We start from the raw sequence: 10,853 nt of genomic DNA, 5'->3' as shown, positions 1-10,853 counted from the left end.
GCACTTTGGGCTTGCGCAGATGGTTAGACATCGTGCTGCGTGCTGAGGTTCCTGGATCCCGGCCGACAGGTGCGCAACCCCAGTGCGCCCCCTGCTTGGCCCTGCTTGGCCCCCAGGCCCCAGTACACCGGAGAGATTCTTCGGTCCTCTTGTTTGCATACTGCTACTCAAGCACACAGCTTGTATTGAATGATGGGCGGGTTGGCGTCCCGGTTGTATTACAGACAGGCACTGCGTGCAGCTTCGCATGTGGTACGTTGTGGCATCCCGTCACCAGACTCACTTGACCAGCCCCACCGCTTGGCGACATCAGCTATGACAAGAGCTTGCACGATGTCGCCTCCGAATGCATGCGAATTACTACCTCATCAGCCACCAACCTTGACGGACTACATGCATGCAATCAGCCAGCACGATCAGCCAGCACGACCAGCAGCCATCGCCAGCTTCACCAGCTGCAGCTTGTCCCCCTACCACTCCGAGCCCACCACCACCAGCGGCGGCGTGGGGCCGTCCCAGTCCACAAACTGCACGTGCCGCGGCGGCCGACTTGGCACCGCCGGCTTCCGGTCCCATCTGTTCCCGCCACCGCCGCCACCGTACCCGCCCCGGCCGTCGCGACCGCCACCGCCACCGCTCCCGCGACCGTCGGGGACCTGCTGATACCCCGCCCGGTGCGCCTCAACCACCGCCTGACGCAGCGTGTCCGCCATCACGCGCGCCACATCACCAACCATAACCGTCGCGGTTGCGCTTGGCACGGCCATCGTGGGGGCGGCGCGCTTGCTTCCTGCGCCGCCAGACGCGGCGGCGGCCCTGCCACCCATGCCTGCGCCCGCGCCGCCCCCCACAGCCGCCACCGCCGCCACCGCCGCCACCGCCTCCGCCGACACGCCCATGCGTACGGCGCTCAGGAAGTCCCCCCAGCCGCGCTGCGCGATGACGGAGCGCGCGTGCGCGTTGAAGGCGTCGAAGACGGGCGGTGGCGGTTGGCCGTTGCGCGCGTCGTACGACGCCTTGATCGCCGCCAGCTGCTGCATTGCGGCGGCGGAGCTTGACGGGCGGGCGAGGTGGTTGGCGAAGAACGCCTGCAGTGCCACCAGCGACAGGCTGGTGCGCGCGTGCTCAAAGTGCTGACGCAGCCGTGTCGCGTCCGCCGCCACCGCGGCCGCGGCCGCCGCCGCTCCCTCGCCGCCGCCCCTCGCCAGCAGGCGCTGCGCGTAGCGCAGGTCGCCGCCGCCCTCCCACGGCCGCTCGAAGGCGGCGGCGGCCGCCGCCGCCGCCTCCCGCGCCGCCTCCCGCGCCGCCTCCCGCGCCGACGCGCCGCTCCTTCCTCCTCCCACAGCCTGCGGCGGCTGCGGCAGCTCCTCCGCCAGGCCCTTCACCACCCAGCGCACCTGCCGCGCCAGCAGTTCGCGCAGGAAGGGCGGCGCGAAGGCGGCCCAGGGCGCGGCGTCGCGCGGCACCAACAGATACTTCACCAGCAGCAGCCCCAGGTCCGGGCAGGACGACTTCCGCCGCGCCTCGGGGCGCGTGATGAATTCAGACACGTCGCGCGCCGCCGCCTCGAGCACCGCCCGCCCCAGTGCGCCGCCGCCGCCCCCGCCGCTGCAGCCACTGCCAGGACTGCTGCCGCCTTCGCCGCTACTGCCGCCCTCCACCACCAGGGTAAGCAGCAGGTGGTGCAGGTGGCAGAAGGATTGCAGCGCCGCGTCCGACATGTGCCTCGGCACCGGCCGCTCCTGCTGCCGCCGGCCCTGCCAATCCAGGAACGGATCATCCGCCATCTCCGGATCCAGATCCGGCTCGCCGCCGCCCTCCTTCTTCTTGGGCGGCGTGCAGATGTCCACCACCAGGCTGTTCATGAGGCGGGCCACGACGTCCAGCAGGTGCTCAGCACGCACGTGCCGCGCGTGCGGCAGGCGCAGCATGGCCGCCACGCTGTGGCGCAGCACGCGCAGTGCGGCGCGGCCGTGCGGCGCGTTGACCGCCAGCGGCAGGAAGGCCTCAAAGGGCTGGTTCCAGGCGGAGCGCCGCACGCCGTCGGCCGCGAAGGCCGCCAGCGACAGCGTGTCGTGCGTCATGGACAGGCGCCGCAGGCTGGCGCTGCGGTCGTGCAACTCCACGCTGACGCCCACGCCGAGCACGTCAAGCTCGGGCGGTATGGCGCCGCCGCCGCTGCCGCCGCCGCCGCCGCTGCCGCGCCGGTCGTAGCCGCCGCCGAACACGTCATCCAGGGGGTCGATACTGGCGGCAGCGCCGCCACCTGCGCCACCGCCTGCGGGTCGGCTGCCGCCAGGCTGGCGCGATGAGGCGGCGCCTGCTGCGCCGCCACTGCCACCATCACCGCCGTTAGCCTTGCTGTCGTTACCGCCGACGCCAGCAGCCGCCCCGGGCGGCTGGCGGCGGCTGACCCAGGTGGCGGCTGCCGGCGGCGCCTTGCGGAAGAAGCAGATCAGCTCAGCCTCCTGCTTGGCGCGCAGGGCCGCGTCCGACAGCAGCATCAGGTGTGCCGCCGCGCCCGCCGGCGCCGCGCCCAGTGCCGGACCAGCGGCGGCAGCGTCCGGGGCAGCGGCTGCTGCTGCGGAGGCGGCAGGCGGGGCAGGGGAGGTGGAGGGCGGCGGGGACCAGCGGATGCGCGCGCGCTTGGCGGGCGGCGGCGGCTGGTCACCGGCGGCGGCAGCAGTGGTTGTGGCGGCGGCGGCGGCGGCGGCGGCCTTGCTGACAGTGCCGGAGTCGGCGTGTGTGAAGATCTTGTGGATGATCTCCATCGGGAGGTCAGGCAGTCGGCAGGCTGCCACATTGCCGTCCGCCGCTGCCTCCTTACCGCCCGCTACGACCTCACCGCCGCCGCCACCACCGTTGCGCCCTAGGCCAGCGGGGTCCGCAGCGGCGGCCGCATCGGACATGGCCGCATCTTCCACGCCAGCGCCCGTCGCGGCGGCCACTGGCACTGCCACGACCCCTGGCGGCGGGCTGCTGGCTAGCCGCAGGCGCGGCCGGTCATGGAAGCCGCAGCTGCAGGTCAGGCCGTAGGCCACCCGCAGCTGCTGCGGCTGCCCGGCAGCGGCGGTGCCGCCGCCATCCGCGGGCGGGCCCAACCGCTGGTGCCGCCTCTGCTCCTGCTCCACCTGCTCCTGCGGCTGCTCCTGCGGCTGCTGCTCCTGCTCAGGGCGCGGCAGGGGCTCGCGCTGCCGCTCAATGGCGCGGCCGACCGCCTGGTCTATGGAGTCGTCGGCCAGTAGGAAGCCGTACAACTGCAGCACGAGGGCGGTGATGTCGTACGCAGAACTCCAGCCCTGGAGCCGGGAACGGGCGGGAGGGAGCGAGGGGGGAAGGGTTTAGAGATGTGCTTCGTTGGGGGTGCAAAAGTTGTGGCAGACGCGATGGGTGCGTGGTCAGGCGGTGCAAGTGACAAAGCCCCACAGGCGCCAGTGCCCTACAGGCCGACGCCCTACGCTGCCCCCATTCTATTCCTTGCTACTGCCGCTAGAAGTAACACACGCATCTGTGCACGTGGCTGAAGTCGCGTGCTTGCACTTCTCCGCACGACACTGATGCCTTGCGGCTCGGGCCGGATGAGTGTTGTGCGGTGCACAACACTCGCGGTAGCTTGAACTCCAAGGAACACCGCGCTCCGGCCGACACATACGGTACACCGTCACGCATCCACGGCACACTGACACGAGGCCGGTGTTGCTAGGGTGCTAGAGCGCGTGTCACGGCTAACTGCAAAACAACACACACACAGACGAAGACATTTTTAGGCACATTCCCACAAAATAATTCCCCATCTCCCACCACCCTTTTACCCTGCCATGCCTGCGTTTGCAGCTGTATGCAGCCCCGTCCCCTTCACGTGAGCATATCCCAGTGACCCAGTCGTGCCTCCCATTTACTCGCCCAACCCAAACACTCCCCTGCACCCACTCCCTGCACCCCACCCATCTGTACTTATGATCGCTCTCTCACCTTGTACGGCCCCACGGAATTGGGTTTGATCATATCCAAACAAATATAAAAGCCCTCGCGCTCGCGCGTTAGCGCCGACGACCAGCCCGCGAACAAGTTGGGGTGGTCGAAGCCGGGCGGGGCCTCCATCAGCCGTACGTCGGGCGGGGCGTGCGGGTAGTCGGGCGGGAAGGTGGCATGCAGGTGGAACACGCAGCCCGCGAACGGACCCTCCTGGAGGTGCGGAAGCGGGGGCGCAATGAAGGGGTTTGAGAACGCAGTGGGAGGTGTGTGTGTGTGGGGGGGGGGAGGCAGCGAGAGGTCGGGGAAGGGGCCGAGGCGTGTGGCGGTTGGGTTGAGCGGTTTGCAGAGCCCCCCGACCTCCCTTGCCCGCTTTACATAATTTTGGCTTCATGCAGACAAGACCGAAGCGCCCAAGCAACCGGTTGCGGCTCACCTTGGGCGCCATGTTGATGGCCAGCCGGGCGAGCCAGTCCTGCGCTTCCAACTGGTGGAGGAGGACTGGCAGGCCCAGCTCCTCATAATCTCGCTCCCACTGGCGCAGGTCGCGCTGCAGGCGTCGCACCGCGGAAGCAGTCGGCTTCGCGGGCGCATCGCCCATTCTCGAGACCTGTGCTCGCTTGCGCTAAGCACCGAGAATGGGCTGCCCTTGCTAGTAAGCTTGCGAAGACAGTGTTGTCGGCAAGCTTTCAGCGACAGGCCCAGCGGGCCTGGGTCTGCGAGCGACTGTAACTTGCTTGCGTAGCTGTTAGTGGCTTCGCATCAAGCTTCAGTCACCGGGAGGGTATTGTTTGTGATGAATCTGAGCTCCCTTTTATACTTAATCGGTGCCCGTTGCCCAGACTACCGATGCACGCAGGCGCTGGGCCCCGCGCGGCCCCGCTCGGCCTCGCTGGCGGTGTGGTCTGGTCCACCCCGGACCTGTAGCACCAAACGCACGCCACTTTCACCCCCTCACGTCCTTAAACCAGCAACAGTGTCCACTTACATAGATTGGCATGATGCGGTCACGTCTCCTTGAACTTGTACAAATCAGGTCGCCGCCGTTCGAACTCCTGGCCGCTCACGACGCTTCCCCCTGCCCGATGCACTGCACACACGCAAATGCACTGCACCCGCGCAAACGCACTGCACCCGCGCAGCTGTGCAGCCCACTGCAAATCTCTACCGCACCATTACTCCGGCCAGGTGCGGCGCCAAGATGGACATGCCCGCAAGGTCAAACTGCTTCAGCCCCACGCCCCCGCCGCCCCCTCCCCCGCTCCCGCCCAGACCCAGGCCCTCCCCCCAGCTCCTGTCCCCCGCGCCCTGCCCCGCCACCTCCGGATCCCAGCCCGCCGCCCGCACCGCCTTCAGCGTGTCCCGATCCAGATTGCACCCGTCCGCCAGCGCCCGCTGCAGCGGACTCAGCGCCCCCTGCACCAGCCGCAGCAGCGGCCGCGACCCTGCGTCCGCCCCCACATGCTCTACCAGCAGCACCCGACCGCCCGGCCGCACCACTCGCCGCAGCTCCGACAGAGCCGTGGTGGGCGACGGCACCGAGCACAGCACCTGCGCGTGGGTAGGATTGCGTGTGTGTGTGTGTGTGTGTGTGTGTGTGTGTGTGTGTGTGCGTAGGGCTGCGTGCCTTGCACACTGGGAGCGCGTGCGGGAACCCGGCCAAGTTTCCAGCTCGAGTTCGACTGTGATGAGACCCATAACTGACACCCGCGGAGGACCGGAAGGCGCGCAGGGAGCAGCATAGTGCAGCGGGGAACGGCTGCCGCCAGGATTGTTGTGTGTCGGCTGCTGCTGAGTAAATCAGCTACACACCGGTGCACCGGCCAAAATCCATTCCCACACCGGTGGCATACCCATACCGTCTGCCTTCCCACCAACAACCCTGTGCGGTGTCCCTGTGTCGCTGCCCCTGCCCCCCCCCGCTCTCCTCCTCGCTCTATTGCATTGGGTCTGGTTTAGTTTGGGCTGGTATCTACAACCCCCCTTGCCCCTGCCCGCCCGCACACCTCCCCCGCACGCACCAGTGTCACCACGGCGCCATCAAACTCGCCGTCCGCGAACGGCAGCGCCTCCACCCCGCCCTCCACCAGTGACACCTCCACCGCCCTGCCGCTGCTGCTGCTGCCGCTACTGCCGGCACTGCCGCTACTGCCGGCCGGCTCCACATCGCGCAGGCTAAAGCCGGCCGAGACGGCGGCCTCGCGCGCGAATTTGAGCATCTCCGGATTTGGATCCAGACCCACGATGTGGACCGGCCGGCTCCCGCCAGCAAGACCGGATCCAGATTGCTGCTGCAGCGCCATTTTGTAGAAGTCGAAGTTGGGCCCCGTGCCGATGCCCACCTCCAGCAACTTGACTGGGTCCCCGCTGCTACTGCTACTGCCGCTGCTACTGCTACTGCTACTGCCGCTGCTGCTGCTACTGCTACTGCTACTGCCGCCGCCCAGCAGTCCGCCAAGCAGGCAGCCGAACAGCTGCGACTTGACGGGCGCAATGGCGGCCTCGTAGTCGTCCATGCCGTACCTGTGTGTGTTAAAGAGCACAAGGAAAACATTACGCGTACCTGTGTGTGTGTGTGTGTGTGTGTGTGTGTGTGTGTGTGTGTGTGTGTGTGTGCGTGTGTGTGTGTGTGTTCATCAGCTTGTGCGTGGTCATGAGGTTATGTGTATAGGTGCGTTGCTAAGTTAATGGGGTGCCGCCGCAGCAGCGGGCAGAGCATCAGGTCCGTGCTTGCCTTGTCAACCGTGTACGGTACACAAAGACCCGCCCATTGCAATTCCTCTCTCCTTGCCTTAAAACCTGGCACAGCTCGCCTCCGTCCAATCCAACTCCCAGACCAGCAACTCCATTCCCCATTCCCAGCAGCGACGCCACGCCACACCCTCCTCCGCCTCCACACAACCCCGCGCTCTTTGCGTTTCCGTCCTTTTGTCTCCTTATTTTGGTTTCAGCCTTCTCAAGCGATGGTGGAAACAACGCCCCACGCCACCCCCGTGCCCCCACCCACCACACACACACACACACACACACACACACACACACACACACACACACACACACCGGCCCCCCACCTCATGGCGTTGGCGAAGTAGCTGTCGTACAGGGGGTTGCGGCCGCCGCCAGCACCCGAGCCCCCGGCGGCCTTGGCCTCGCCGCCGCCGCAAAACACACACGCACAGCACGGCATGGCGGCGCCTGGGGAGCACGAGAGAGTGGGGAGGGGAAAGGAAGGCATGGGGCACGGGTCAACAGGCGGAGACAGTTGGGCGCAAGGTCGTAAGGCAAGGCTGCCACAGCGTATGGCTTCTGTCTCGTGCCTAGTTGCCTGGTGATTAAAAGCAGGGGGCGGCGTTGAGCCGCGGGAGATCGCCTCTCCCCAATGATGACGATTTCCCAAGCGTGTATGGGCGGGGGATGCGTCCGGTGCCTCTGTTACCCTCCCACGCCCAAAGCGTCCACGGCCCCAACCGACACAAGCCTGACTCACCTAGCAGAGCGGTGCGCCGCGCGACGCCGGGAGCGGAGGCGGGTGCAATCGGGGGCGCGCCATTCGACGCGGGTGCGGTGGACTGGCTGTCTTGCTTGCCACCGTCGCCAGGTGCCCCCGAGGCAGCGCACCGCAGGCGCTGCGCGCGAGCATGGCCAACATGCCTGTTAGGCTGCGCCGGGCATGGTGCTGGACGCGAGAGCGGCCGCGTAAGGCAGCGCGTTGCAGAGGTAATGCCTGGCCCCGACAGCGGGAGCGCGCGAGGCGAGGCGCTGGGCATGTCAGCGGCAACTAATACGTGTATCGTAATTCTATACACACAGCAAATGAAACGGAGCACGGAAAGGCCACCAGGAGTGATCTGTCGCGGGTTTTGGTTCTATGATAAATGCAAATGCAAGGTGCGATGCTAAGTGCACACACTGTACTTATAATTGATGCTATGATTATGTAAGACAAATTAGGACTCAACCATGATTCAGTGCAGGCTCGCAGATGGCAAAACGACATCATTTCAGTTGCCCTGAGAGTAGAAGTTGCCGTCCACCCTGTCGAGATTAATCGTAGCTGCTCACACAATGGCTGCTTTTAGCATGGCTCTGGCGCGTGCCCTGCTAGGCTTCTCGGCAGGTAGTGCCCAGCATGTCGCCACACACACTTAAGACACACAACGCTGCACTGGCGCGCCGCACACTGCCGTACAGGCCTGCAGTACATGCTGGAGCCCTGGGTGCAGTACGAGGCGTACGACATACACGTGGCCAACAACCTCATCAGCGACGTGTGGGGCGCGGGGCTGGGCGTGTACGGCGGGCTGCACGTGCTGATGGCGCACAACACCCTGATGCGTGTGGGGAGCAGGTGGGCGAGGCGGGGCGATGGGGCGAGGCTGGGTGAGGTTGGGCGGCACGGGTGAGCAAGAGGGATGTGGGCGGGAGCGTTCACATTCCGGCCCCGTCGCTACCACCAGCTAGCCAGCCTTGCGGTACCGCGCCTTGATCACAGCAACAGCACCGCTAGCTAGCACTGCCTGCGCACTCCTGCAATCCGATCAACAGCACCGGAACACAGGTCACATGCGGTGGAGTTCAACACCGGCAGCCGCGTGTGCGACGCCGACGCCGACGCCGCCCGCTGCCGCGCCCTGCGTCGCGGCGGCTACGGCGCCTGGGGCCCGGCCAGTGTGGGGGACAACCCGCCCGATGACCTCGGCGTGGCCATCCCCAGCCGCGATGTGCTGTTTGTCAACAACCTGATTGTTAACCCGCCGGACAACAGCACGCAGTGGCAGCACATACAGGTATGAGGCGTGACGTAGGCGGGTGGGCACACGGGTTGGGCGCAACGACGGTACAGATGAGCACATTCCTTCTTGCCCGGCGCGCGCTAAACTCCCCCAACCCGCCCTCTCCCCGCCTTGTCACCACCCCCTCCCTGCCTCCCACTTCATTTCCGGGTTGGGCGATGATTGCTTGACGGTCGGGAGTCGGGACCTATTTCTTTGGGCTCGGCGGGCATATACCGTGACCCTTTCCACGGTCTCCCTCACCCCGCCCTCTGCCTCAGATCATGCCCCCCCAGCCGGCTGCGGGGGGCGTGCCCGGCCCATACGCGCGCGCTGACGAGGGCCTTGTCATTGCCGGCAACCTGTTCTGGGACGGCGGCGCCGATAAGGCCCTTGGGGTGGAGGACGCCGAAGAGCCCGGCTGCCCGCAGCAGGCCTTGAAGCCAGGGGAGGACTCGCCGCCGGGATGCCGGGTGGCGCAGTTGCTACGGGACAACCTGTGGTCGGGTCCGGGGGCGCAGCCGGAGTGGGCGGGCGGCGCCGCAGCGGAGGGCCGCGGCGCGGAGGCGGCGCATCTGGCGGCGGCGGTGTGGGCGGCGGGCGGCCTGGTGCTGCAACAGGGGAGCGCAAGCGCGGCGGCGGCGGTGCGGGTGCTGGTGGCGCCGCTGCCGCAGTTCCCGCCCTGGCCGGCGGAGCAGCTTGCGCCGCCCGGTGCGGCGGTGGTGGCGGAGTTGCTGTCAGACGTGTTGGGGCGGCAGCGCGGCGGCGGCTTCGATGCGCCGGGCGCGTTCGCGCTTGAGGGCGCGCCGGCGGCGGCGCCTGGCCCTTCACCCCGACCCAGCTCCTCGCCACGCGCATCGCCAACGCCCTCGGCTGCGCCTGCCCCACATGCAGCACCAAAGCCCTCGCCGACTCCGGCGCTTGCGCCTTCATCATCACCTGCACCCAAGCCGTCACCCTCATCCAAGCCGGCGCCCTCCCCAAAGCGGAGGAGGAACCCCAGAAAGTCTCCCAAACCGGCAAAGGGCCGCCGGTGAAGGGAAGGCACAGGCCGGAGGCAAGCCTTGATTGAGTCGCGGTCGTCTGTGATCAGCTATTGCCGATGTAGTGTTCTATGATTGATTTGACCGTCATGTCACACATGAGTTACTGGGACGTGATGCCGGCGGCGCTAATGAAATGTTTGTTGTGAGCATGTGAAGGGGGCATCTCGGGGGAGACCTGCTGGGGAGATGTGTATTAATGGTGTCATGGTGCATTTCGAGTTTGGGAGTCTAGTGTTACCAGGGGTGCCCCCATGGGTGTTTACCGTACGGCATGTCAGCATGTGGCTTGGGCCTGCGGTTGGGGGCCGGCTGAAGACGGTCAGATACGGCCATCCTGGTGCGCTCGGAGTGCGTTCGGTGGCCGTATTTCCCATCTGCGCTGTAGTCTGTAGAGGTCTCCCCAAAATCCGCCGAAGGCAGAAGGAAGATTTCGTTTTGGTATTGGGGGCCGCGCATCTACGGCGCGCAGACGTTCTTGGCGCGGATCTAGCGGTATCGTAGACGTTTTGGGGGGTTGGGGGGAGGGCTTGCCCCCCTACTCCCCTAGGTGAAAGTTTCCGGGCGTAGATGCCGCGGGAGGGTTCATCTACACTGTGTAGATGCCGCGAGCCCAAGGGCATCTACAAGAAACCGGCACGGATTGCGTTGGGCAGGACTGCGTTCACGATGGCGGTGACAGCGGCGATGGGGGACTTGGCGCAGGACAAGGGGTGTCAGGATCGTACAGGTTTGTACACAACGATGGCTATTTCTCTCAAGGGAAGATTGGGCTGAGCCTACACACGCCACCTTGAGCAATGTCTAAGGCTGAAGGTATCGAAACTACCTGATCTCTTGGACATAGCCGGGGTCGGTTCGTGCAGGCATGGGCCTGCCATGCATCCAGCCGCGTCTCGCTGTCAAGCACAAGCACAGCAGGCAACAAACCAACAGCAATACATTCACCCACACACCGTGCCATGCTATGCGCCTATGCTCGCCAGCAAAGACTGCAAACCAGACACCGGCAGGTCTGAACCTGCGCGCCGGCGCCGCTTCTTGGGCAGCGCCACGCACTCCTCCT

General features: G+C 66.3%; 4 protein-coding genes across 4 annotated transcripts; 1 reads left to right on the top strand and 3 right to left on the bottom strand.

Moving 5' to 3' along the window:
* Positions 1–206: 206 nt before the first annotated feature.
* Positions 207–3,551, bottom strand: CHLRE_07g342552v5 (uncharacterized protein). The gene is made up of 2 exons (XM_043064382.1): positions 3,461–3,551; positions 207–3,299 (listed from the first exon to the last, which is right to left on the bottom strand). Exons 1-2 carry the CDS (start codon positions 3,467–3,469, stop codon positions 471–473), a joined length of 2,838 nt encoding a protein of 945 aa, XP_042922926.1. The 5' UTR covers positions 3,470–3,551; the 3' UTR covers positions 207–470.
* Positions 3,552–3,609: 58 nt separating this feature from the next.
* Positions 3,610–4,731, bottom strand: CHLRE_07g342551v5 (uncharacterized protein). The gene is made up of 3 exons (XM_043064381.1): positions 4,409–4,731; positions 3,973–4,185; positions 3,610–3,729 (listed from the first exon to the last, which is right to left on the bottom strand). Exons 1-3 carry the CDS (start codon positions 4,571–4,573, stop codon positions 3,700–3,702), a joined length of 408 nt encoding a protein of 135 aa, XP_042922925.1. The 5' UTR covers positions 4,574–4,731; the 3' UTR covers positions 3,610–3,699.
* Positions 4,732–4,779: 48 nt separating this feature from the next.
* CHLRE_07g342550v5 (uncharacterized protein) lies at positions 4,780–7,831 on the bottom strand. Its single transcript, XM_043064380.1, has 4 exons — positions 7,460–7,831; positions 7,044–7,167; positions 5,994–6,495; positions 4,780–5,523 (listed from the first exon to the last, which is right to left on the bottom strand). Exons 1-4 carry the CDS (start codon positions 7,737–7,739, stop codon positions 5,137–5,139), a joined length of 1,293 nt encoding a protein of 430 aa, XP_042922924.1. The 5' UTR covers positions 7,740–7,831; the 3' UTR covers positions 4,780–5,136.
* Positions 7,832–7,931: 100 nt separating this feature from the next.
* On the top strand, positions 7,932–10,617 carry CHLRE_07g342600v5 (uncharacterized protein). The gene is made up of 4 exons (XM_043064383.1): positions 7,932–8,089; positions 8,164–8,320; positions 8,531–8,759; positions 9,026–10,617. The coding sequence occupies exons 1-4, from the start codon at positions 8,038–8,040 to the stop codon at positions 9,779–9,781; spliced, it is 1,194 nt and encodes a 397-aa protein (XP_042922923.1). The 5' UTR covers positions 7,932–8,037; the 3' UTR covers positions 9,782–10,617.
* Positions 10,618–10,853: the final 236 nt, after the last annotated feature.

Source organism: Chlamydomonas reinhardtii, chromosome 7, assembly GCF_000002595.2.
Source record: "Chlamydomonas reinhardtii strain CC-503 cw92 mt+ chromosome 7, whole genome shotgun sequence".
NCBI classification, from domain to species: Eukaryota; Viridiplantae; Chlorophyta; class Chlorophyceae; order Chlamydomonadales; family Chlamydomonadaceae; genus Chlamydomonas; species Chlamydomonas reinhardtii.
This window is presented reverse-complemented; position numbering and strand designations above follow the sequence as displayed.

Bases quoted from the DNA above. Each gene is read 5' to 3' on its own strand.
- CHLRE_07g342600v5 (XM_043064383.1), top strand. From the start codon at position 8,038: ATGGCTGCTTTTAGCATGGCTCTGGCGCGTGCCCTGCTAGGCTTCTCG. The intron at 8,090-8,163 runs GTAGTGCCCAGC...ACTGCCGTACAG, and splicing joins CCTGCTAGGCTTCTCGGCAG to GCCTGCAGTACATGCTGGAG. The intron at 8,321-8,530 runs GTGGGCGAGGCG...ACCGGAACACAG, and splicing joins CTGATGCGTGTGGGGAGCAG to GTCACATGCGGTGGAGTTCA.
- CHLRE_07g342551v5 (XM_043064381.1), bottom strand. From the start codon at position 4,573: ATGGGCGATGCGCCCGCGAAGCCGACTGCTTCCGCGGTGCGACGCCTG. The intron at 4,186-4,408 runs GTGAGCCGCAAC...CCGCACCTCCAG, and splicing joins CCATCAACATGGCGCCCAAG to GAGGGTCCGTTCGCGGGCTG. The intron at 3,730-3,972 runs GTGAGAGAGCGA...GTTGTTTTGCAG, and splicing joins ATTCCGTGGGGCCGTACAAG to TTAGCCGTGACACGCGCTCT.
- CHLRE_07g342550v5 (XM_043064380.1), bottom strand. From the start codon at position 7,739: ATGCCCAGCGCCTCGCCTCGCGCGCTCCCGCTGTCGGGGCCAGGCATT. The intron at 7,168-7,459 runs GTGAGTCAGGCT...CGTGCTCCCCAG, and splicing joins GCGGCGCACCGCTCTGCTAG to GCGCCGCCATGCCGTGCTGT. The intron at 5,524-5,993 runs GTGCGTGCGGGG...ACCCACGCGCAG, and splicing joins ATGGCGCCGTGGTGACACTG to GTGCTGTGCTCGGTGCCGTC.